At 51.4% G+C, this 26,218-nt stretch overlaps 1 protein-coding gene across 1 annotated transcript in view; it reads left to right on the top strand.

Annotated features, from left to right (window-relative positions):
* The window catches only part of Smad6 (SMAD family member 6), a 72,018-nt gene extending 46,746 nt beyond the window's left edge, over positions 1-25,272 (top strand). Inside the window, exon 4 of the mRNA XM_050151943.1 lies at positions 24,321-25,272. Within this exon, the coding sequence (XP_050007900.1) occupies positions 24,321-24,853 (533 nt within the window). The 3' untranslated portion in view covers positions 24,854-25,272. The remainder of the gene's footprint in view (positions 1-24,320) is intronic.
* The last annotated feature ends 946 nt before the right edge of the window (positions 25,273-26,218 follow it).

Here is a 26,218-nt window from a genome sequence, read left to right as displayed (position 1 = left end):
GCCAGGGCAAAGATCCCCACGAGTCTGACTCCTGGCAGAAAAAGAAAGTTAGGGCCGGGATGAGGATGAGGGTGAGACCTGCAGGATGCTTGACTCGCAGTTCCTCCTGTTACTGTGTGATCTTGGCTAAGTATTTCCCTCTCTGACCCTGTAAATTACTGTACACTCACGCTGCATCTTTTTATAGTAAGTCTTGTTTGGAATTTCAACAGTGGGTAGGTTGGTTGAATGAGGGTTGTTCATTGGCCCCAGCGCTGTCTGGACCCTTCAAAGGTTTCATCCTGGTGTTTAGGGTAGGTCACAGCTCAGCTCTAAGTCATCTGGCGGATGCACAGCTAGCTCGCCCGCAGCAAGCTACCAGGTAGGTCTTCTTGGACTTCTAGGACCCTTCAGTGTGGAAACAGGACTGTATTCCCCACTGTGTGACGAAGATAGGCCCAGGACCTATTCATTGCTTGTCTCGGTTTCCCATGAGCACCAGGAGAGGATATTTGGATTCTCTCAGGCCTGGTGGGAAGGGGTGGGGCAGCTGTCATTTATCTGTTTTAGATGGTGGTCGCGATGGGGTGGGGGTGGGGGGGCAGCGTGGGTTCTACCGTTAGATACCAAGGCAGACCTTAAGGTCCAGGAGCACTAGGGTAGCTCCCTTAGAATACGTGTTAGCATGGGCTAAGCTCAATCTCATCCCTCACACTGCAGAATCAACAACCAAGAAGTCCCTACCGCTCTACTTTAGTGGCATTTACAATAAGGTCACACTGGTTACTTATTCCATCCCCAAAGCCTGGCTGCAATGGTCCCCTCAGCCCTCCCTGGATTCTGTGGGTCTCCCCAGCCCTCCCTGGACTCTGTGGGTCTCCCCAGCCCTCCCTTGACTCTGTGGGTCCCCTCAGCCCTCCTTGGACTTTGTAGGTCCCCCCCTGGTCCTCCCGGGACCCTTGCATGTTATAGGGTGCCTTTCTCTTTGCTGCTCACGGCCCCAGCAGTACCCCAGATTGTACCCCACTTTAAAGATGAATGATAGAGGCTCCAGGCTGAGGAACAGCAGGGACACCCCCTCACACACACACCATATGCCCTGGCTTTTGGGCCCAGCCTCTACCACTTAGCCAGGCGAAGCCACAGTGGGGCTGGACTTCAAGGCTTGGGAGGAAGGGAAAGAGTCCCAGGGTTCTGTGCTCCTAGCCATTTTGGTAAAGGGGGGGGGACCATCTTAATTAGAGGTGACAGTGGTGACTCTGTCTGTGTGTTCACTTTTTCCTCCCTCTCCCCCACACCTCCCCCTCTAGCCCCCATTTGCTGTATGCATGGGAAAACTGGGGCACTAGGTACCACTGCAATTATAGAAAATGCAGCTTGCTTGGAGACTGGGGGAGGGGCGGTGTGCGGGAGGCCCTCTTGGAAAAAACTTTTATTTTTTCCCTTAGATTTTATTTTATTTTTCCTTTCGTTTGGAAAAGGAGCCCTTTGCAGTCGTCCTGTCAGAGTTAAAATAAGGTTTAGATTACAGGCCAGCCCGTGGCTTTTCCCCTTTCTTTTAGAATTTTTGCCAACTTGCAATTTACTTAATGAAATCCTGCGATTCTGTTTAACGGGGATATTTTTTGCAGATGTTGGTTTAACTTAGCTTTGCAAAAATATGTGAACTGTGCCATTTCTTTTCCTATTTTTAACGGTTTCAGGATTCTGGTTCATCGGCTCTGCCTGCTCTGCCATGCCAACAGAGCTGTTTACTCCAGCTCCGAAATGCCTGTTTCCATTGTCCTGCCTGCCCTCCTCCCTCCCTCCCTCCCACGGACCCACAAAGGGGAGGGTCCCCTCCACATAGCAGAACCTTCCACCCAAAAGCCATCTGCCCCAGTGGTTGAGGACAGCAGAGTTACTGATAGCCTAGCCCCCATGGTTTGAAGAAACAAAAGCCAGAGTGGGGAAGTAACCTGCCCTGAGTAGCAGTTAGTCGGGAGGGAGCGGCTAGAGGCCACAGCTTGGAGTGGGGACAGGGCTGCCCCTTTTCCTGAGAAGGAATGTTCCTCCTTCCCTATCTCAGCCAGCCTGGGCTACACAGTGAGTTCCAGGACAGCCAGAGCTACGTAGTGAGAGACCCTGTCTCAAAACAACAACAGCTAGGTGGTGCACGGTCTTTAATCCCAGCACTTGGGAAGCAGAGACAGGAAGATCTCTGTGAGTTCGAGGCCAGCCTGGTCTACAGAGCAAGCTCCAGGACAGGTGCCAAAGCCACACAGAGAAACCCTGTCCCAAAAATCCAAAAAAGCTCACAAACAGAAAAACCAACAATTAAATTGTCAAGATGCGAATTATGTCTTTCTGAGGCAGTTGTACCATAGTGGATAAAAAGCCCGACTGGGAATCCTCATGCTTTGGGTGGAGCCTGGGGCCACTGCTGTTGACTGTCTTGAGTTCCCCATCTGTGAAGTTTAGATGATAACCTAGTCTCCCGGCAATGTTAAGATCTAGTGTAGAGGCTGCTAGGGACTGCCTTTGTAAACTCACAAACCACTGGATCCTGATGGAGTGTTGGCAGATGAGAGCTATATACCCCAGACCTGACTCAGAAGGGGCTAGTCTGGGTCTGGGAGTGCCCGGAAGTCATGGCGCATACAGAGGGTAGTGCCCGGGAGCCGTGGCGCACACAGTGGGAGGTGCCCGGGAGCCATGGAGCACACAGTGGGTAGTGCCCAGGAGCCATGGTGCACACAGTGGGAGGTGCCCGGGAGCCGAGGTGCACACAGTGGGAGGTGCCCGGGAGCCGAGGTGCACACAGTGGGAGGTGCCCGGGAGCCATGGCACACACAGTGGGTAGTGCCCGGGAGCCATGGTGCACACAGTGGGAGGTGCCCTGGAGCCATGGTGCACACAGTGGGAGGTGCCCTGGAGCCATGGTGCTCACAGTGGGAAGTGCCCGGGAGCCCGGAGCTCCTTTAGTTACCCTTACCCTAATTAGAATCTGCCAGAAAGGCAGAGACCCTGGGCACTGAGAGAATGGGCAGACTGGTTGGTCTGTGGAGCAAGCAGAGGCCAAGGGACAGGATGGGACTTGCTGGAGCTGCTCTCTCCCTCCTGTTGCTCCTGGGGACACCCATCAGGACCCCTCTTCCTCAAGGCTGAAGCTCTTGCCTCTGGACCCTGGCCTGTTCTCACTTGTTTCAATCCCTCTGGGCTCCAACCCTCAGCTGTGGGATGTCCTGATGGCAGGACAGTAACCCAGGGCCTGAGGGGCCTGTCCCGCACTGAGTGTGAACCCTGCTGTGAATGCTTAGGTGACCACAGGTCAAGAAGTGCTGGCAGGTGACAGAATGGGAGGCCCAGCCCCGAGTCTCTCCAGATGTAGGGTGGTATTCCAGTAGGACAAGAGAGGGACAGCCACACTAATGACTGATGGGGTGGGGACCCTCCTTGAAGCAAACGCCACACTGACTCCCTTTATATCAGGTTGCTGTCTGTGTCAGAGTTTTTAATTGTTGTGATAAAGACCATGACCAAAAACGGCCTAGGAAGGAAAGGGTTATTTCAGCTCACACCCCATCACTGAGGGAAGTCAGGGCAGGAACTCGTGGCAGGAACCTGGTGGCAGGAACTGAAGCAATGCCATGGAGGAGGGCAGCTTTCCCCACTTGACGGGCTCAGCCTGCTTTCTTATAGCTCTCAAGACCACCTAACCACAGGGGGCACCACCCACATTTGACCAGACCCTTCCACTTTAGTCATTAATTTAAAAAAAATGTACCCCACATTACAGTCTGGTTGAGGCATTTTCCCAGTTGAGTTTCTTCTTCCCAGATGACTCTAACTGGTGTAAGTTGACATAAAACTAATTAGAACAGAGGCACTTGGTAGAAAAGTGCATGGAACTTAACTTTGTTGATCAAACTTTTTTAAGACAGAAGGTCCCTATAACCCTGTCTGGCTTTGAACTTCTAAATAAACCAGACTGGACTCCAAAGAGATCTGCTTGCCTCTGTTTCCCAAGTGCTGGAATTACAGGAACATGCCACCAAACCTGGTCTTTTTCTTTTCCTTTCCTTTCCTTTCCTTTCCTTTCCTTTCCTTTCCTTTCCTTCCCTTCCCTTCCCTTCCCTTCCCTTCCCTTCCCTTCCCTTCCCTTCCCTTTCCTTCCCTTCTCTTCCTTTCTTTTCTTTTTTCTTGATATAGGGTCTCACTAGGTAGCCCTGGTTGGCCTTGAACTTGAAGCAAGCCTCCTGCCTCTTCATCTCTACTGAGGGAACTTACAGAAGTAGGCTGCCTATCTGCACTTGACCTAAGGGTAGTATTTTTGGGGAGTGTATCGTGCCATTGCTGCTTCCTCCTCTCCTTTTCTTCTGCCTCATGTATTCTAGACTGGCTCAGGGCTCACATAACCAAGGGTGAGCTTGAGCTTTGAATCCTTCTGTCACTACATTTGGGGTGCTGACATCGTAGGTGTGTGCCACATGGCTGGTTTATGCAATGCTGGGGACTGGACCCAGGGCTTGGTGTGTGGTAGGCAAGCACCTTACCAAATGAACTACATCTGCCCTCTCTTGTCTCTTTAGACCTTCTGCTTTGTCCTTAGACCTGTAGCGGTTTGATATTCCACACAGTATAACTATACGATCTTCATTAAAGTTAACTCCTGGGGCTGGAGGCATGCTCAGTGGTTAAGAGCACTTTGCTCTTCCAGAGGACCCAGGTTTAGTTCTTAGCAAACACATCTGGCGGTTTACAACCACCTGTAACTCCAGCTTCAGGGGATCCAAAGCCCTCTACTGGCCTCCATGGGCACCTGTGCACACATGCACCCCACACCAACATACACACAGAGTAAATGTGTGTGTGTTTTTAATAAAGGTAAACATCTAAAAACACCTTTGTCGCTCATAGCTGCAGATAACTAGGAGCGAAGGCGCTCACTGATTGGTTAGACCTATTGGCCAGTGAGCTCCAGGGATCAGGCTGTGTCTCCCTCTGCCCCCCTCAATTCCCTACAAACCCTCCCAGCTCGGAGCACTAGGGTTCCAGTACCCAGCTTTTCTCTGGGTTCTGAGGATCCAAACTCGGGTCCTCTTTGTGTTTGTGCAGGAAACATCCAGTAAGTGAGAGTCTCCCCAACCCCTCGTTGGAGATTTAGAACGAAAATAATGTGTCTTACCTCTGAATTGGAGCCTGGGACCGAGAAGTTTCTTCAGCATTGGACACCGTGTCCACTTCTCTATTCAGCATTGGCAGAGACCCCACTGTCTAGTACTCTGTGGTTAGTTCTAGGATCCAGTAGAAGTGGGGGCCAGAGTCCCTCTGCCTTTTATAGTCTGCTGGATGTGCACACATGGATAGTGGGGACGGGGTGGGTCCAGGACCCCCCTTCCCCCAGCATCATGCCATGACTTGCTGTGCCCACACATGACACCAGGACTCACCTGGTCAGAGGCTCCCAGCCAGCCTCTGCAGCCACATCCTTATCCATACTGTACCTTTTGTGGTTCTGGGGTTAGATCAGAGAAGCCCACTGGAGCCTCGTCTTCCACTTGTGGGCTCTCCTGCTCTGTCTTATCCCACTGTGTGGCTGCCCATACTTCATCCACTTGACACCCCACCTCCAAATCTCTGCTCACCCTCTCCCCATAGCTGGGCTTGCTGTCCCTCATTTTTGATGTTCTCTTCGGGTCGTGTCCTCACAGACAGAGGCATGTGAGGCGCGTCTTGTACGTTTCAGGCAGAGGAAGGAAGGCGGTTCAGCCAGGAGCCTTCCTGCCTGGAGTAGAGCCTCAGACTGGATGTGTGTGTGGATCCTGGGCCACCCTCTAGTCGTGACCTTAAACGCATCAGGAGGCCCTAGTTTCTTTTCATCAGTAAAACAGGACAGTTAATAACCTTTAGCTCTCAGGGGCCTTCAGAGAATTGGGTCTGCCTGCCATGTGGTGAGCTCACAGAACGTGCTAGCTGTTCATCTTCCAGCTGTTATCTGTGGCAGGTGCTCTTGACCCATTACACAGATGCAGAAACAGAGGCCCAGAGACACTGAGACCATTCATTCCCAGAATTCATCTGGACCAGTGGTAGAGGCAGGATTTGAACCCTCACCCTGGGTCCCGAGTCCCACAGGAAAGGTATACGCTCTCCCAAGGGCCTGTCCTCAAACACACCCAGACCCACTGAGTCAGTCATCACGCTGGCTCCAGAGTGTCGCCTTCCCAGCCAGTCTCCCAGGCCTGGTACTGGAGGAGCTGCATCCATCTCATGTTGGAGGTTGATTTGGTTTGGTCTCCTTGTCCTTGTCATCTGGTGATGAGGAAACCAGCTCTCCCACCTCTGTGCCAGGCTGCTGAATCCTCCACACTCGTGCGATTATGACCCAGGGGGCCAGCAGAGGGGCCTCCTAATCTTGTGCAAAACACAGAATCTCAGACTCCACCCAGGACCCATGAATCAGAGTCTCCAGGGGTGGGGCCTGGGAATCTTGACATAAGGGCCCCGAGTAGAAGACTCTTTTAACCCTTTTCTGTTGTGGTTGTGGAAGCCACGACTTGAAGAGGAGACTCAGGCTTTGCAGCTGGGAGGTCCAGTGAGCTGTGACGGGTAAAGCCAGTCTCTGGCCTTTTACCTGGGCCATGGCTGCTGTCATTCACGACACTGTCCCTGTCCTGCACAACCTGACCACTCCCTCTGCCCCCCCCAATCTCAGATTGTCTTGAAGCCTTGTACAATGGAGGTGGCTGTGAATGGGTGTGCAGAGAAGCTTTCTGGAAACACAGGCCTTGCTCGCAGACTTCCTGTGTCTTACAATGTTATCTTCAGAATAGGAAACTTTGCCCCATTTTTGCAACGCACATCCTCTGCCTGAGAGTCCACGGTGGTGCCGGGGCGGGTCATTTCTCAGGCGCGGGCTGGGAGTTATTCCGACAGCCAGGGGGCGGGGGTTCTCCCTGCTACCCGTAAGAACAAAGACCATTTTTGCAAAAATAATTCACGTGGCTGGACTCGTTGGTTGCACTTGTCTTAGTTTCTCCGACTTGTTGGTACCCACAGCAGGGTCCTACCTGCCAGGTCAAGGGATTTCTGCCTCTAAGCCTCGGTTTCTTCTCTTCTAAATGGAGGAGGTTGTGTTCAGTGACCTCGAACACTGACATTCATCAGTTATCCACAAATCCATTAGAGCTTCTGACTTCCCCCAGGTTCCTCTTTGAGGCAGCATGATGTTGCCTTTTGATATCAAGTTGCAATGCCCCCTAGAGTTTTCAGGGTTCTGCTAATCTACAATAGGCAAGCTCCCTTACCCCCAAACCTTCGTGTGACTCACCGGGGTAGTGGCCAGTCTCCCCAGACCACAGAACCCATTCGGAGGCAGAAGTAGGACTGTGACTTTCAGCGTCTGTAAATGGTACTTTCTATGAATTTGGAGGTCACTCTGGAATTATTCATGTTGTTTTGATTGGGAGAAAACAATAAAATGTGTATAAGCTCCTGAATAATTCGGAGCTGACCAGAAGGAATAAACAAGAGCCTCCTCAGTTTCCTTTGACAGCCGTGGTATTTTCTCACTTCAATCTCCTGCCCCTGCATGCAGTAGGCATTTGTCTGGTGCCAAAAGAACCCCCCTCCCAAGTAAACGCTGTCTGCTCGCATCTCTGCTTGCAGTTCTGTTGGCTGGAACCCAAACCCACAATGACTGGTTTTTGAAAACACCCTACCCACGCTTTCCCTTCAGGGAGTATGCTTCCACCATTTCTGAGTGGAACTCCGTGGGTTCAAGGCCTGGGAAGGTTGGTTTTCTGTTGACTGTGTTGTGAGCCAGCAGGATGGGGCTCTTTGCAAGGTAGAAGTGGCTGGACTCTGGATGTCAAGAGGAGGGAGAGGGGTTGAACCGCTCACCTTGCTGTCAGACTGCACGACTAAAGAGGTCACGGTCCCCATGGTGTCTGTGGATGATGTCCATCGTGTGGCAGGGCACACTCACATACTCACTGTACTATCATTGTCTGGTGATATGCATATATTCCAGGGCTGGGTTGAAAGCCAGGTCTTTGCGCCTGTTAGGGAAGCGTTCTGCACCAGCCTTGTCGATATCAATATGTAAAGCCCACCAGAAAGGGGCAGAGGAGTTGGTAATGTAAGAGAAAAGGGCATCCAGTCTTCCTACCCTGAAGGATGACTCCTCCTCAGAGGACACAGAAAGGCCCTGGCCACCCTTGGGATCTGCTTCAAGGCTGACTCCTTCACTGTGAATGCAGTCAGGGTCTTGGTGAGCTAGAAGATTCTAAAATGGTGCCAGGTTGTCTTGGTGGGCTCTGATGAGCTTCCTAGGAACAGGAGCTAGAAAGGGAGGCGAGAGTGGACCTGTGTACTAGAGTCTGACCAATGTCTCTAAAGTACTTGGAGGGTCCTTAGGCTGCAGGGCTGTGGGTTAGTGCTAGGACAGAGGTACCCCTGGGAGACTGTCGGCTCTGGGTCTGCCTGGCTGGACTCCAGCCCCCACGTGCCTTGAGACCCAAGAGGTTGCTCCAGACTGTGCCCTTAGGGACCTGCCTGGCCGGAACCTGTCAGTAACCCCCTATCTCCCACAGACACACACACACACACACACACACACACACACACACACACACACACACTATCCCCATCCCCATCAGCACTGCCTTCCCGACTTGGCAGGGCCACCTCTCCAAGCTGGAACAGCCTTCGGTATTTCCAGTTTGGCCCCCTGCCCACATCTCTGGGGCCTTGCAGTCTGTTCCTCTCAAGCCAGGACCAAGGCACACTATCAGCTGACTGCTTCACAGGCTCACAGGGCCTCTTCCTGCCACACACACACACACACACACACACACACACACACACACACACCCCGCACCATGTTTGTCTGTGGGCCCCTCAGCTCCCCTGACTTCTTGTGTGTATGTTATGGCCAGGACCAGGGCCACATGTGTGCAGATGCGTGTGCAGGAAAGTATGTAGTCTTAGAGGTCAACCTTGTATGTTGGCTTCTCAGGAACATGTTTTTTCAAGATGAAGTCTCACTGACCTAGGGCTCACTGGCTAAGCTAGACTGACTTGGCCATCAAATCTTTGGTATCCTCTTGTTTCTGCCTCCCCAGTGCTGGGATTACAAGTATACTACCACATCTGGCTTTTTCCGTGGGTGCTGGGGCTTGAACACAGGTCCTCATGCTTGCACAGCAGGCTTTTGATTGCCTAAGCCACACCCCCGCCCCTCTTCTGCCTTTTTACTGACCACCTCAGTCCACTCACAGCTTCCCTGGGGAGAGCAGAGCTAATCTGTAAATGGCCCCAGAGAAAGGCCACCAGTTGGGCATCTTGGTTGTTAGCTGTAGCCGATGCCTGAAGCTTTCTTGCCCACTCTCAGTGGGAATGCCTGAGCTGGCAAGGTCCCCTGGCCAAAGGCCCTAGGAAATGCTACTTCTTGAAGCTGGGCACAGAAAACTGGGTGGCATGTAGAGCCAAGAGTTCCCACTGTTTTCTGGGTGGCCATTGGCTACCAGAGGAGGACCAGGGAAGCTTAGCTATCCCGTTGCCTTCTTTTCCAAATAGAACTCTCTAGAAACTCAGGGTCTCTTCATCAGCTCAGGATGACGGGGTGAGGGGCGACAGGAAAAGACACTAAGAACCCAGGTTTTGCGGTTTTTAACCGTCCCAGACTGCTGCTGGCTGGGATGTTTCCTGGGAGAGTTCCCTGGCGGGCTGCATTAGGGACAGATGAGCGCAGTGTGTAACTGGGGTGCACTGTTTATATAGTGCTAGTAAGATAAACAGTTGTTCTAAATCGTATTTATATTTTGCATTTGTTTATCAAAACTTTTTCTCAACTTCGACCCGGCTACTTTCAGAATTATTACGAAGCTTGGATTTATGAGTCCTAATTACTGATGCTTTATTGCACATGCGTAATAATTTATTTTGGCAAGATGCATGCTTTATGTTCAGAAGCCTCAGTGCTTAGGGAGAAGAAAAGACAAAAGTCTCCCTGCATCCTCAGAGCATCAGAGAGCACTGGGGTCCAATCATGAGATGGGTGTGGGGCAGGGCTACATGCTTGCAGATGTGTGTGCAGGAATTACATAGCCTGTGTCCTGTAATCCCAGCTACTCTGGAGGTTGAAGCTGGAGGATCACAAGTTCAGGTCACCTTAGGCAATTTAAGTGAGAAATTGTCTGAAAAGAAACAGTAAAAGCAGGGCTGAGGATATAGCTCAGTGGTAGAATGCTTGCCTAGCGTTCAGGGGTTCCTAGGTTCAGCCCCTCCCAGGACTGGAAGTGAGGAGCAGATATAGGCACACAGTAGGTAAAGCAGGAGATGCAGAAGCCTTCTGGACTGTCCCCCTAAGGTGCCAGATTCTCTGGCACGCATAGATTGACCAGCTGTGGATGAGATCAGGGCACCGCCGTGTGGTGTGGGGCTAGTGGAGGAGGGTGACCACAACACCCTATGGCAGTTCCCAGCAGCAGCAAATTATTCTTGCTAATGACCCCATGTATTTTATCCATTCGATTTCTCCATAACCAGCAGCCCTGTCCTCCTGCCTCAGCCTCCAGGTTGTCTAGGACCTGGATTCTGGCCTGATTTTGACATCACCCAACAGCAGCCACCATTTCGCTTTCCTGGTGGCACAGAGTGCCCGTTTGAACTTGTAGTTTACTGAAGGGAAAGATCTCTCTCTCTATCTCTCTCTCTTTCTCTCTCTCTCTCTCTCTCTCTCTCTCTCTCTCTCTATCTCTCTCTCTTTCTCTCTCTCTCTCTCTCTCTCTCTTTTTTTTTTTTTTTTTTTTTTTGGTTTTTCGAGACAGGGTTTCTCTGTAGCTTTGGTGCCTGGTATGTTTAGGAATTAAAGATACTGGTTGATCTTAGGGCTGTGCACTAAGCTGCGGCGGGGAACTCTGTTCTCCCGGTTGGATTTTCTCCTTGTCTGTTTGGATTTCATACCAAGGCTGGTCACTTGGTTTCTTTTTTCCTTTCTTCTTTTTTTGAAACAGGATCTCACTGTGTATCCCTGGCTTGTATGAAACTCACTGTGTGGACCAGGCTGGCCTTGAACTCACAGATATCCATCTGCCTTTGCCTCCTGAGTGCTGGGATTAAATGTGTGCACTCCGTTCCCAGCCCATGTGGTTTCTTCTTAGAGTCTTCCAAAGGCTTGGCATGGACAGAAACATGGGTTTCGCACATAGGGACAGTTTTTGCTTGTGTTCCACATTCTGTTCTCCCTCCAGTGTCTGAATGTCTGTCCCTTCGTCATCTATTGTAAGGTGAAGTGGGTGGATGAACTAAGAAGTGTTGCATAGTCCAGGCTGCTCTTGAATTAGCTGTGAAGCTGAGCAGTGACCTTGAACTTCTGAGCCTCCTGCCTCTGATTCCTGAGTGCTGGGATTATCGTGTGTGCTACCTACCTCTGCTGGTTTATGCAGTGCTGGGGATCATACCCACACATGCTAGGCAAGTACCGTCAACCGAGCTACATCTCTCTAGACTTTAACCGTTGGTGTCACCATTCTGGCCAGTGAGAATGATCAGATGGGAGGCCTTTGTATTAGCCCCCATCTACAAACACAGTTCCAGCAGGTGGCTAGCACAGTCCCTTACCCTGAGGTCACCCAGGATGTGACTTACATCCCTTTCACAGGACTGGTGCCTGCCAAACCACAATCAACCTTTCCTCCTCCCTCCTCATGGGCACTCGTGGCCTGTAGGCCGCTGGCGTCTGCATTCCTTAAGTCTAGGCCCCAGTCAGCCACGGAGGAGGTTCCCAAGTGATCCAGCCCGTAAATCATGCCCATTGTGTATTCCCTCTTAGTCACGGGCAAAGGCGAACTTCTCCTTGGCCCTCTGCAGTTAACTACCCCTGGGTTCACCGAATATTTCCAACCCTGCCTGGGTGGAGGCCAGCTCCTGATTATTAATTAATCTGGGAGGTACAGATTGCATTCCTGGTCACCTTACCACTTCCTCTTCGGTACGCAACTCGCAGGCCTTGGAGTGACATCAAGTCTTATGCAGTATCCCAGCCATGTCTTGTGGAAAGGGTGTTTAAAGCCAGAGCTAAATAAAGATGACCACCTGGGAGCTACCTCAAGATGCCTCAGTTTCTCAGTCTGTGAAATGGATTGGTGTGTTGGCAAGTAAGAAAACCAGCTCCATCACCCAAATCCATGTCCCTCCCTATCCCTCCACACTTATAGACTTGACACCCAGGAAAATCAAAGCCTCTCCATTGCCAGGTCAGGAACCTGTGAGCTCTAGGTGAACCTGCAGCCTTCCTTCCTAGTTTAGGTGGCAACTCTGTCTCAGCCCCCACCAAAACTCCACCCCTCAAAAAGCCCACCAAGGGGGTGGCTCCTCCCCCTGAGCTGCTCAGGACACCACCTACAGGGTATTTAAGACCCACACCCTAGATCTGCTAGGTAATTTCTCTTCCTCCTGTTCCTGAGAGTGAGAGTCACCGGAAGTGCTCCACTCTGCTTTGTTTTGCTCTCTTTATTAAGCCTGGTCTTATTAATTTGGCTGGATTTGGCTTTTTACTTCAGTGGAGGACCTCCCCCCCAAGCCAGGGATTTTTAAAATATGTATCACTCCTAGACCTTCAAGTGCTGGGATTGCAGACAAGCACCACAATGCCCCACTCTGTCTTTGGATGGGACATCCCCTGGAAGAAGCCAGCGCGTCTGAAGGCCGATCCACGCGTGCCATCGTAGGGCGCTTTCACCACCCTTAGAAGGCGCCCTTGCTTAATTAAACGTTTGCTTCACCTTCTTAAAAATGATTTCTGAAGAAAGGGCACTGCACTTTTATTCCGTGTTGCCCTTCCCCCAGCAGACAGGCAGCCTGGGCCCTCAGAGATGCAGTCACTGGCTCAAAGAAACACAACTCTTTGGAATGGCCCATTTTCGCTTCTCACTGCCCATGTCCATATGCATTGAGATATGGGGTGGACAGAGGTGCACCGGGTGGTAGGATTCAAAATGCACAGTCTGAGGGGGTGGGCTTCTGCCAGCTGCAGCAGGTGCTGGAAGACAACTTTAGGGACTTTGACTTCATTGTGGGTCAATGAGAGAAACATGGAGATGCCCCAGGTCTCCCTCTGTGGGAACCCGAAGTGGAAACTTGGAGCACAGTGCCATCTGCCACATGCCCCATCTGTCCCCACCCGAACCCCTAGAGGGGGGATGTTGTTTGATGTGGTCTCAAGTCCACTAGGGAAGTCAGGCTGACCATGGACATCGAAAACCTGAGGTGATGGGCTGGGGGTGTGGCTTAGTTGGCAGAGTGCTTGCCTGGCATGCACAAGGCCCTGGGTTCGATCTCCAGTATTTCATAAACTGGGCATGGCACACACTGGTATTCCTACACTTGGGAGGTCGAGGCAGGAGGGTCAGAAGGTCATCTGTGGCTGCAGAGGAAGATCGGCCTGGGCTATATTTGATCAGGTCTCAAAAAAAAAGGAAAAAAAGTCTGAGATGATGACCCAGCCTCTTGTGAGCAGCATGGAATGAAGGAGGCCCCCAGCTTCCCATTCTCAGCCAGACTCTCCTGGGGCAACAAGAAAAGCCAGGCTTTCCCCATCCTAGATGCTAAGTAAACTTTGAGGTTTAGCATCTGACTTGGGGTAAAACAAAAAGAGGCCTAGGAATGGGAACAAAGGTCAGAGTCTTTTGTGATGGGAACTGGTTCTTTCCCTAAACCAGGCCTATAAGCTGATTCTATAAGCTGCTTAGCTGCTAGCCAACGCCTTCCCTCCCTCCCTCCCTCCCTCCCTCCCTCCCTCCCTCCCTTCCTCCCTCCCATTATCCCTCCCTCCTTCCCTCTACTGCACACACTTTTTTAAAACATTTTTTTATTGATTTGATTGAGCTCTATATTTTTCTTTGCTCCCCTCCCTTTCTCTCCCCTCCCCCCTTCAACCCTCTATCATAGTCCACATGCTCCCAGTTTACTCAGGAGATCTTGTCTTTTTCTACTTCCCATGTAGATTAGATCTATGTAAGTCTCTCTTAGGGTCCTCATTGTTGTCTAGGTTGGCTGGGATTGTGATTTGTAAGCTGGTTTTCTTTGCTTTATGTTTAAAAATTACTTATGAGTGAGTACATGTGATAATTGTCTTTCTGGGTCTGGGTTACCTCACTCAATATGGTGTTTTCTAGATCTATCCATTTGCCTGCAAATTTCAAAATGTCATTATTTTTTCTGCTGTGTAGTACTCCATTGTGTAAATATACCACATTTTCTTTATCCATTCTTCAGTCGAGGAGCATTTAGGTTGTTTCCAGGTTCTGGCCATGACAAACAAAGCTGCTATGAACATGGTTGAGCACACGTCCTTGTGGCACAATTGAACATCCTTTGGATATATACCCAAAAGTGGTATTGCTGGGTCTTGAGGAAGGTTGTTTCCTAATTTTCTGAGAAATCGCTATAGCAGGTTGTACCAGTTTGCACTCCCACCGGCAATGCAGGAGTGTTCCCTTTTCCCCACAACCTCTCCAGCATAAGTTGTCACCAGTGTTTTTGATCTTGGCCATTCTTACAGGTGTAAGATGGAATCTCAGAGTTGTTTTGATTTGCATTTCTCCAATGACTAAGGATGTTGAACATTTCCTTCCCTTAAGTGTCTTTCAGCTATTTTAGATTCCTCTGTTGAGAGTTCTCTGTTTAGGTCTATACTCCATTTTTTTTATTGGATTATTTGTTCTTTTGATGACCAATTTCTTTGTATATGTTGGAGATCAGACCTCTGTCTGATGTGGAGTTGGTGAAGATCTTTTCCTATTCTGTAGGCTGCTATTTTGTCTTTTTTACTGTGTACCTTGCTTTACAGAAGCTTTTCAGTTTCAGGAGGTCCCATTTATTAATTGTTTCTCTCAGTGTCTGCTGCACACTTTTTTCAGTCCTTCCCCACCTGCCTGCTTCATGGGGGGGGGGTATCTGAAGACTTCCCTGCTCCTTGGAGTTTGGTGGTCTTTTACACTGACATTATTGGTTTTCATTCTGTGTCTCTAGCCCCATCTGCCCACCCCACTCGCTGCCATAGAAGAGCTGGCTCTGACCAGTCTTTCTCCCTGTAGCTTTTTAGAGTGGCTGGCAGTGTTCTGTCAAGCTCAACGCTGAAGCCTGGGGAGAGACTTCCTGGGTAGTCTCTGGCAGGGAAAGACTGGGATGCTGTAGGTGAAAGGCTGTAGAGGGTGTGATGGATGTTGTACCCTCTGACTGGTCCCTCGGCCCACCAAGGTTGAGCCTGGGGCTCCTGGGGAGACTGCCCTGCAGGGAGCAATAAGAGCAGAGCTAGGTGAGGCTTATTCTGGCTCAGGACTGCTAGAGGAGTTCTTCTTTGCAGAATCTGTTTAATTGTGCAGGAGATAGAAGAGTGGAAACCGTACCCAGCACAATCCAGGCTGCCACTTGGTTCCACCGGAGACCAAAGTCTGAGCAGCCCAAGGTCAGGCCTTCATACAGGACCTGCTGGGCCTCTCAGAAGCTGGTCACCTGATTCCTGAGGGATCTAGCACCCTCCAGGATGGCACCTGTAAGGATAACCCAGACCACTGTATGGATGAGCAGCAAGAAGGTCCCAGCAGAGAGGGTCACTCAGGGGCAGGATCCCCTCTCTGCAGTTGCCGAGGCGACTCTGACTTGGGGTCTGCCCTAAGAATGGGGTGCTAGAGAACTCATAACGCGCTCATCACTGCAGGATGTAGTCCTCTTCTTGGGCAGCAGCCTTTGTTGTGCCCCCCAAAAGGCACTCTCTGCTGTGGTTTGGAGGAGTGGAGCGTTGGATGCGAGGGAGAAGCTAACAGGACACATGGTTTCGGACCACACAGGTTCTCTGGGTAGTGGATAGAGGCTGCATTTGAGAAGCTGTTTGTCCTCCCAGGAAGGTAGGGACAGGTAAGAACTCTCTACCACTAAGATACATCCCAGGTTAGAGGACCCTTTTCTAACATCCCATCTTTGCAGGGAGGGTGCATAATGTCTTAGAGCCAGCAGAGCTAGAGGTTTGGGCATGGTGCCTGTGATGTTATCCTTGCTACTGCTGGGGTTGGCAGCAGGCATGGGAATAATACTAAGAGCCCCCATCTCTAAGCCTAGATAGACAGGAGATCAGATCCTAATCTTGCAACTTCCTGGCTGCTGACTTTTGGACACAACCTTCTTAGGTAGACACAGCTCTTTGATCAGAAAATGGGAGGGTCTGGGACTGGGAGGTGGCTCAGTTGGGAAAGTGCCTGCTGCCCAGGTGTGAGCACCTGAGTTCCTAATCCCACATCAAAGCTGGGCAGGGTGGCTCACACCTATCAATCCCAGTGCAGGGGAGGCGGAGACCTGTCCCTGGGGCTCTGGGGCTAGTCTAGCCTAGTGCAAGCTCCAGGTTCCGTGAGAGTCCCTGTCTCAAAAAAATAAGGTGGATGGTTCCTGAGGTACAGAAGCTGAGGTTGACCTCTGACCTCCTCACACATGTTCACACACACACACAGACAGACATCACACACACACAAAAAAAAAAACCCAATCCCAAGAGGAGCTGAGAGGATTAGCAGTTTGTCTACATAGTGTCTTTAACCTATTTTACTCTGCCTGGCACTGGTAAAGGCTTCCTTCAGTGTTGACTGATTTATTATTATTACCATCATCATTATTAATATTATCATTATTTCCTTGATTCCATTAGCACATCTTATCTTTGCCATGGTCATCATTCCCCCATGAATAACCTTGTGAACTATGCATTATATAATTTGATGTAAATTGTTTGAATGTAGGCTATTTATATAATATAATCTAAGCAATTCTGAGATCTAGTAAACACGAGTTAGTGATACCTGTTAATTTCCAGGTTGTTCATTTCTAGCCAGGCATCATCTGATGCAATTACAATCAACCCCAGTGCCCTATGGAATAACCACTGATTGCACCCCTCCCCCCACTTTACAGTTTAGGAGACCGAGGACCAGAGGGGACTTGCCTGAGATAACATAGTGTTACTGGCATTTTGGGGTACAAGCTGGTCTCCGCTGTCCTTCCTCTGTAGGCAATTAAAGAGACAGGGAGCAGTGGAAGGCCCAGAAAGGCGATGTGTTCGGCGCTGTCACAGCGGTAAGAGGAACAAATACAAAGGTCCAGTGCCACCCACCCAAGGCCATCTCTAGGGTACTGACGTGGGAGGCTCGGGTTTAAATAGATAGTAAGGTCTGTGTAGCTAAGCCGTCCTGGTCCAAGGGGTGGTCTTGCCCATCGCTGATCCACCATTGTCTAGCATCCAGGCCCTCCCGCAAGGCCAAGTTGTCAGAGCTGTGTGAAATCTCTGTTCCCCTTCTTACAGACACCAGACTTCAACCTTTTCCTGCTCCCAGCATGAGATTCCTGGGGAAATTCCAATTCCTTGGGGACAACTGTCTGATAGCCAAAGGGAAGGGCACAAGTGTCTCTCTTTAGAATATTTTCTGTCGGACTGTTACAACTGCTGGTGAATGCCAGAGCTGGGGTTGGCATGCATGCTGCCCTGTTCCTGACCCAATGCTTGAAACCCTGCCCTATAGAGCAGATACCAAACTGGTCCCCGTTCTATTGCTGATTTCTACTGCGACCTTGGCGAGCCGCTTCACCTCTCTGGGCCTCGAGTTAGCCCTCTTGGTTATCAGTCAAGAGGACCGAGTGCTCCTGGGCCCTCTCCTTCATGCTGGGTTCTCCTTCTCTGCACCCATTTACACTCCTGCCAGCAGAACAACCGAGCAGCCCTCTGGGGACCGGGAGGACCGCTCTGTCTGTCCCCAGACTGGAGACCCACAGTCGAAAGAGCCCCTGTGGTGGGCCCTGTGCAGGCCGGCAGCAGCAGTGGCCAGAGCGCCTGTGATGTAATGACCGATTAGGAACTTCCTCTTGGAAGCCATGCTTCCTCTGGGAGCAGAGGTGCTGGCTCTGAGGTGGGGGCTGGGAAGGTGGGTGGGAGCTGGGAGGAGGAAACCCCTGTCAGCTGGGCCGGCTTCTGGACCGCGTTCAGCAGAGGCTTGGCTGGCTCTAAGCTGCTGACCATTAACGTGGCCCTGAGCGCATTCTTTCCCCGCTTCTCTGCTGCAGCCGGGGGGAAGGACAGGCCCTCCCTCCCCTGCGAGGAAAGCGGGCCATTAATGAACACTGCTTGCTGGATGGGCTGCAAAACCTGAAGCCCTTTCTGCGGCTCCAGAGGACAAAGGAGAGCTCAGTGGAAACTCGCTTCTTCCCCTAAGTTTGATAACAAAAACTACTTATCTAATGGGCAAACAAGGCTTTAAAAGGGGTGTTAGGTTAACCAGATGCAGGGCCTGCATAATTGCTCCCAGTCCCCGAAGCCGCAGATGAAAAGCTGACGGTTGTTTGAAGGGAACTTGAAGCCACAGGCATGACTTGGGACAGAAGAAAGTAGTTTTCCAGGGGGGGAGGGTTGGAGGCCCCCATGCAAAGGGCTTAGAGGAAGCCCTAGGCTTATTTCCAGTTCTGCCAGCAACTTGCTGTGTGACCCTGAGCTAGTTGCTTCACCTTTCTGGTTTTTGAAGAGCTGGTCTTTCTTCTCGACACTCTGCAAGAATTAAATTTGTTGGTCCTTGCCTGGAGTTTACTGTGGAGTGGTCTTTTTATTTTGTTTTTTTTTTATTTTTTTTTATTTTTTAATTTCTTTAATTGGTGGTCAGGAAGGGGGTGTGACCCAGCAGAAGTTAGGAATATGGCCTCTGAGAATGCTGTCTTCCCATCTAACAGGGGCATGTTTGGGGGTTCCTTCCTGGGATGGCTCACCCTGGGCATTGTGGCCAAAAGGCAAGGGGAGGGCAGGAAAAAGTTTTACTGCGCTCGGGCTTTGGCTGGGTCCTATGGGGGAGTGCACAGGAACGCACTCCTGCCCTTTGTTTTGACAGAAAATTGCTGATTCGAAGAAGCTAAAGGCATTTCTTGGGATTTCAACCCTCCCTGCCTCCTCCAGACTCCAACCAGCCCTCTTGAGGTCCAGTCCCCCCCCCCCCCCACACACACACACAATTACATGTTGGTCTCTAGGCTCCCTGGCTGGGCAGAGGAGTCTGGAGAAAGGCCTGCCAGCCTGTGGCTGGGCCCTACTGTGGAGCTTAGATGGACTCTTGCCTGGTGCTCTGAGCAAGCAGCCATCACCCTCTGGTGGCAGGAATATGGGTACCTCTGGGAAACAGCAGGGGGCTGTCACCTGGGGACCTGCTGAGACCACCGTAGATGTCATCTAGCAAAAGCCTGCTTAGCCGAGTGTTTGGGTTATGACACTAGACTGTACCCCAGTTCCCATCGTTCCTGCCCTGGAAGTCTTGAGCCTCTGCCTGCTCACCCGATCCCCCAGGTTGTCAGCTATCCTGATCCCTCGTGTTTGTTTTTTTCTTTCTCCTTCTTTACTTTTATTTTTTTATTTATTTAATGCAGTGGGGAGGGGGTGGAACTTGGAGCTTTGAACACGAAGACAAACCCAGCTCTGCCCTTGTGTTTCCTACCAGCTGTTCTGCCTGCCAAGAGCTTCCTGTCTCTGGCCTTCAGTGGGTTTTCTGTGTGTGACTTCCTTGGCCAAGCAGGTGCACGTGAGGGTGATCCATACTGTTGTGTGTCTGGAGTTGGGTCCTTTCGTTGCTGAACTGTGTTCCTGGAAGGGCCGCCCCATCCCCAGCAGGGCTCCAGGCAAGGGAATGACCAGAGCTTGCTGGGGCTAGCCGATTAGGGCTGAGTTGAAGTTACTTCCTTGTTACTCAGGTAGGAAGACTGAGGTTGAGAAAGGAGCAGTTAACTGATCTCGACTAGAAAGAAAGCTGGGCTCCCAGCTTTTCTCCTCCTCCCACCCACCCCTCCCAGCGGGACCCACAGCGGGCTGGGAACTAGGCCAGGCCCTGAGCTGGCCAGGGATTCAGAGGGGGGAAATGGGACTGAGCAGGAGTTTCGGTCAGGCCTCGGTCATCTTTGATGTTGCTCTGGTCTGACTCCCCCGGTATTTATTTGCAATTAAAGAGATGGTCCCTAATTAGGCCGGTGGCTGTGGGAGATGACAGGACCAGGGCTTTGGAGCCCCAGAGAGAAAAGGTTCTTTCTATGAGACGCTATCCCCAATGAGGAGAGTAGGGCCGTGTGGGCTCATGGGTACAGCCTGCCCGCTCACGGTTGCTGAGGCACTGGTTTACGGCAGACAGGTCTCCACCAAACTGAGTTCTTGGGAGCTGTGGGTGTGAGCAGGGAGCCACAGCCAGCTCATTCTAGCCATTCAGTTTTCTTACAGGGCAGGTCTGTCACCACAGATGTCAGACCCGGGCCTAACCAAGGTGCCTCATAGAGTGTAAAAAGGGCTCTCCCACCCACTGTCCTCTTGAAGCCCCCCTAAGTTTGAGTACCCTTGCCTGGGTTGTTCCCACAGGCCCGGAGCCAATGAGCAAAATGACTGCTTGCTTTACTGTTTGAGTTTCTAGCAAGTCCACCACGACCTCCTGTGAGCAGAACCCTTGGTGATTGATAAGTCTCCAGTGTGGGGTGGAGGGGTGGCCTGCTGGTGGCTGCACAGCTAGTCACGTGACTGCAGCCTTTGTTCTCTGTCATTCAAAGTGTTTGACTCATTCAAGGATCTTAGGTCCTGGCCCCAGTTTTGCCTCTCTCTGTTTCACGTCATCAGGCAATCACTCTACACCGCACCCCTGCCACCCACCCCCTGCAGCCCGGGTGTCACCTTCCAGGTATAAACTGCACTTGTAGAACCCACAGGCCCTCTCTAGACCAAGTTTTCCTTAGTTCATGGAGGGAAAAATAGAATTAGAAGATAAATACCCATAGGACAAAATAAAGCAGAGGTGAGTTCTGTGCCATCGCTCCCAACCCCATTTCCCTCTTAAAGTGTGGCGTGGGTTTGGGGTGTTGCTCAGTGGTAGAGCTCTTGCGTAGCATGCCTAAGGTCCCGGGTTCACCCCCTCCCTCCACAGTACATACATACATACATACATACACACACATACACACACACACACACACCTTTCTAGGGGCACCTTGGTATCTCCACCAGATGAGATGATTTTGAGGAACTCTGAGGCTCGGGGCAGGGGTCACTCTCAGGGCCCGTGCCCACTACCCTTCGCTTCCCTCAGACCTGAGGCTGAACTCACCTTCAGGGCGGGCTTCCATGAACTAGGCACATGACACTTAGGATGTGCTTTGTTTACTTCCTTCCTCTGCCTCAGTGTACTCACAGCGTCGTAAGGATGGGGGAGGAGGACCCAGAGAGGACATGAGAGATTTTTCTGCTCCTGTGTAGATGTAGGGAGTATGGGGAGTAGGCCATCCCCAGGGTCACTGACCCAAGCAGGCCCTTTGTCCGGGACCAAAGGATGCTGGAGTGAAAGGCCGAGAGGGTGGTCAAAGAGGGCGTACAGGGCAGCAGGCTGGCTACTTTCTGGAATTTGGAAGCCAGTTAGCTTAAGAGCCACAGGGGGTGGAGATGGGTCCAGCAGGGGCATGCAGAGCCAGACAGCTGGAGCTGTTCACCCCAGCTCATAAGGTAACCCCCATCCCTGTGTAGGATCCTGTGGCCAGGCTAGGGATCAGGGCAGGGAGCTGAGAGAAACAGCGAGTCCAGCTGGACTTGAGTTGCAAAGCCTTCTAGAAGCTGGCAAGGAGAAAGTATCTCCCCCCACTCCACCCCCACATCCCCCTGCATGCGGCCCCTGGCACATTCCCTCCTTTAAAAGAAGCTGGACATGGTGCTACATTGTACCCAGATATAATCGGCTCCCTCAGTCAGTGAGGGAAGCAAGCACCTACAGAACCTACAGGCCCTTAGATCAGTTGCCATTACAGATAGGGAAACTGAGGCTTACAGAAGGGAAGTGACTGGCCCAGTGCAGTTTTAAGGAAGAGCCTGCCTGGCAGACATTCTGCCTAGAGCAGCCTTTGGCAAACCTCTGTCTCCAAAAATATTGACATTACAATGAATAACAGTAGCAAAATTACATTCATGAAGTAGCAATGAAAATTTATGCTGGGGGGGGGCGAGGTCATCACAACTTGAGGAACTATATGCAGTAAAGGGTCACAGCATTAGGTAGGTTGAGAACGGAGAAGAGCGCCCTCTAGCGGGTTGACTTGGGGTCTGGGTGTTGCTCAGTGGGAGATTTCTTGCTTGGCTGGTGCCGGCTACCCTGCATCTTATCACTGGCACCGCATGCACGAGGTGTGCCCTCAGTGAGGCTGGCTCCAGATTCTGGGGTGCGCAACCTGGGATTCAGTTTCCTCACCTACGAAGGCAGTGCACACCTCATACGAGGTGCCCAGAGATGCCTGGTACCCACCCTGGCTCTGCTCCCAGCACACTCAGGCTCCTCACTTAGCTTCTTGACCTCACTTGGTCTAGCTCACTAGAGGATGTCCCGCTGTCTGTGAGCAGTACCGGAAGCTCATGGCCGCTAAGCATAGCCCTGTTTTTCTGGTCCTTGAGTTTCCCAGGCCTGTGCCAGATGGATGGGTACAGAAAGGAACAGTGGCTTGGCAGGATGGAGTTCCGGATCTTTCTGATCCTGGTCACCTGCCATGGACTCGAGCTTGAGTTATCTAAGTCCACTTGCCAAGGACACTTAGTTGAGCATAGCCAGGATCTCCTTGTTGTCCCCTGCTCCCCCTGTACCTAGCTTTTAGCTGGTGTGAAGATTGACTGCCCTCAGCAGACGGAGGAACCTGGCTGGCACCTGAACAACAAATGGCAAAGAGCCTGTTCATAAGGTCCTTGTGCAGCCCAAGGTGGCAGCCTATGGAAGGCTTCTTGGGCAGTTTCCTGCTAGGAGTCAGGTAGCCTTGTATGGGTGAAAAGTTGTCCCAGAGCCCAGGGCTGAGAATTAGGACTTGAGTGGACTCTGCAGAGCTGGCCTCATGGTCCCAGTGATGGTTGCTCACCTGGGCTTAAGTTGAGCATTGGTCAGTTTCCCTGGGAAGAGTTGGGTAAATGTTTGGTTCTGTGTTCAGAAGGGCCTGGCCAGAAGCGGGCACGACAGATCATATCACCTCACTGGGCAGTCATGGTGCCCGCTTGCCTCTCAGAGCTGTGAGCCCAAAGCAAAGACAGGCTACTAGAGGCTTTGGCATCTGAAAAGTGTGCCATACCCAAGGGCTTGGGATCTGGGACCACCTTCCCAGACAGACGTGCCTACATGAGGTCCTCACACGTGCAGAAATCTCCCACTTTGAGTGGGGGCAGCGTTTCAAGGCCACAGAACAGAGCACAGGTCTCTGCTCTGCAGTGGGAAAGCTAAGGCCCAGAGAGGAGCTGCACACACCTCAGAAATGGCACATCCATTGGAGAGCAAAGCCCACTTTTCCGAATAGCACTTAGCAGCCGCCAAGTGAGGCTGCTCAGAAGTACCTGTGGTTCTCGGAGGACTGGAAAGTCTACTTGGTAAGGACCGCAGGGAGACTGAGGCAGGCAGAGTCAGCATTGTTCTTTGTGGGGGGATGGGGGCCTCAATCTGTTGCCCGAGCTGGTTTGAACCATCATCCTGCATCTTCCACCTCCTAGGACTTGAGACAGAAAGTGCATGTCACCATGCCTTACTCTAAGAGGTCCCCACCTTAGTGACCCCTGTCCCATGCTGGAGGCCCCTTGAGGAGCTCTACTGGTGTGGAGTCTTGGACTAAGGGGTTCGAATCACATCCCGGTGGGCCTCTGTGCACCTTGGGCAGCCCCTGGTGGCCTTAGAAACAGGGTCTTATAAGATTGCTACTCTCACTTGGTAGATTATAGGTTCTATTTGTGTTTGTTGGTGTTTATCTCTCCTAGATGTAAAATTATAGTGGGCAGAAGCTGGACGTGGTTCCTATCTATGTACCCCAGGGTCTAGCACACAGTAGGCATCATGGCTTGCATACTGTAAGTTCATCGTCTTGTGTGGGGAGGAGGGAAGCACACTGCTCAGTTGGTAACGATGCTTGCTACCTAGCTGGAAGGACTCCACCACACATAAATACAGACAGACACAGATGTCTTGTTTTATGTTTGTTTGTTTGTTTTTGTTTTTTCCCACCGAGACTGGGTTTCTCTGTGTTACAGCCTGGAACTAGCTCTGTAGACCCAGGCTGACCTCGAACTCACAGAGATCCACCTGCCTCGGCCTCCAGAGTGTGTGAGCCACCACTGCCCAGCAATTTTTTATTATTTTTAAAGAGTGATAAATCCCCACTGTGTGATCAGTTATTTGACGGTCTGGCACACAGTGGCCTGGTTGGTACACATATGCTGGTTGTCCTTGGAAAACCTTTCCTAGCCTCCCCTAGCTTCCGCACCCGCAGTAATCTTGCCATTTCTTGTGCTTGCCCTGCAGATGCAAGCATGTCTCCAGATGCCACCAAGCCGAGCCACTGGTGCAGCGTGGCTTACTGGGAGCACCGGACGCGCGTGGGCCGCCTCTATGCGGTGTACGACCAGGCCGTCAGCATCTTCTACGACCTACCTCAGGGCAGCGGCTTCTGCCTGGGCCAGCTCAACCTGGAACAGCGCAGTGAGTCGGTGCGGCGCACACGCAGCAAGATCGGCTTCGGCATCCTGCTCAGCAAGGAGCCAGACGGCGTGTGGGCCTACAACCGGGGCGAGCACCCCATCTTCGTTAACTCCCCCACGCTGGATGCGCCCGGAGGCCGCGCCCTGGTCGTGCGCAAGGTGCCGCCGGGCTACTCCATCAAGGTGTTCGACTTTGAGCGCTCAGGGCTGTTGCAGCACGCAGACGCCGCCCATGGCCCCTACGACCCACACAGCGTGCGCATCAGCTTCGCCAAGGGCTGGGGACCCTGCTACTCGCGACAGTTCATCACCTCCTGCCCCTGCTGGCTGGAGATCCTCCTCAACAACCACAGATAGCATGGAGGCTGCCACTGCGCCGCAGCGTCCCCCCACCTCCGGGGGTCAGCGCCCAGAGACGCCCCCCCAGGGACAACCTCGCCCTTCCCCCAGATATCATCTACCTAGATTTAATATAAAGTTTTATATATTATATGGAAATATATATTATACTTGTAATTATGGAGTCATTTTTACAACGTAATTATTTATATATGGTGCAATGTGTGTATATGGAGAAACAAGAAAGACGCACTTTGGCTTGTAATTCTTTCAATACAGATATATTTTTTTCTTTCTTTCCCTCTTTCCTTTTTTAAAGAAAATTATACAGCAGAACTAGGTGGCAAACCTGGGTTTGGTGTATGGTTTTTTTAAACTATTAATGCCCAGACAAAACTAATACCAGTCACTCTTGATAATAAAGTGTTTGCATTATAGCTTTTTTTTTTTAAAGCTATCTTTCTTGCAAAGAAGAAACCTTCAGGACTTTAGTAGGCCTTGGAGCCATCGGGGATGTGGTTTCAGCGCGTACTGGATTTGGTGCAGAGGGAGTCAACTGAAAAGGGAGCTGTTCGGACGTGGTGGCACACACCTGTAATCCCAGTCCTTGAGAAGTGGAGGCAGGAGGATCAGTACTTGAAGGCTGTCTGCAGCTATGTAGGAGTTCTAGGCTGCGGGACAAAGGAAAGAAGGGGGAAAGAAAAGGAGAGAGAGGATTTGTTTATATATAAGAACCAAGCCAGGGCTTGTTCCTCCTTGTCCAGGCTGGGGCGTGTCCACTGAGTGCTGGAGGGAGAGAGAGAGAGAGAGAGAGAGAGAGAGAGAGAGAGAGAGAGAGAGAGAGAGAGAGGGGGGGGAAGGAGAGGAATGTGGAGAGAGAGAGAGAGAGAGAGAGAGAGAGAGAGAGAGAGAGAGAGAGAGAGAGAGAGAGAGGTCTGGTCTGAGGAGAGAGACTGGTCTGGTCTGACGGGAGAGGCTCAGGTCCCTCTCAGAGCTCTGAGAAAACTAGAAAACACCATCTCACCACAGTCTGAGGAAGAACGTTGGAGACCTACTTCCCAACTTGACCCATTTTGAGCTCTGGAGTAGGGCTTCTCTTAGGACCTTGATAAGGGGACATACACACAAGCTCGCGCACACACGCACACACACTTAAAATCTGCCACATGAGCTGTGTTAAGGGTATATGAAAAGTAGAGAGTATGGGTTCTGATTCAAAACGGGGCATTTTGCAGTTGGTGGTTGGATGGCCCATCATACTGTAGGAGCGGAGAGTATGAGGGCCGTTTTCCGGGGCCCATCCTCACAGAAGGGCTCCGTGTCTTCTCTTGGAGACTGACATGGACATACGGAGCTCTGTGGAGTCTGTAAATTAGCCCACCG

This window comes from Alexandromys fortis, unplaced genomic scaffold (genome assembly GCF_014885135.2).
Source record: "Alexandromys fortis isolate MF-2015 unplaced genomic scaffold, M_Fortis_MF-2015_v1.1 scaffold_70, whole genome shotgun sequence".
Lineage (NCBI taxonomy): Eukaryota > Metazoa > Chordata > Mammalia > Rodentia > Cricetidae > Alexandromys > Alexandromys fortis.
The sequence above is the reverse complement of the archived record's forward strand: the minus strand, read 5'-3'. Positions and strand labels throughout refer to the sequence as shown.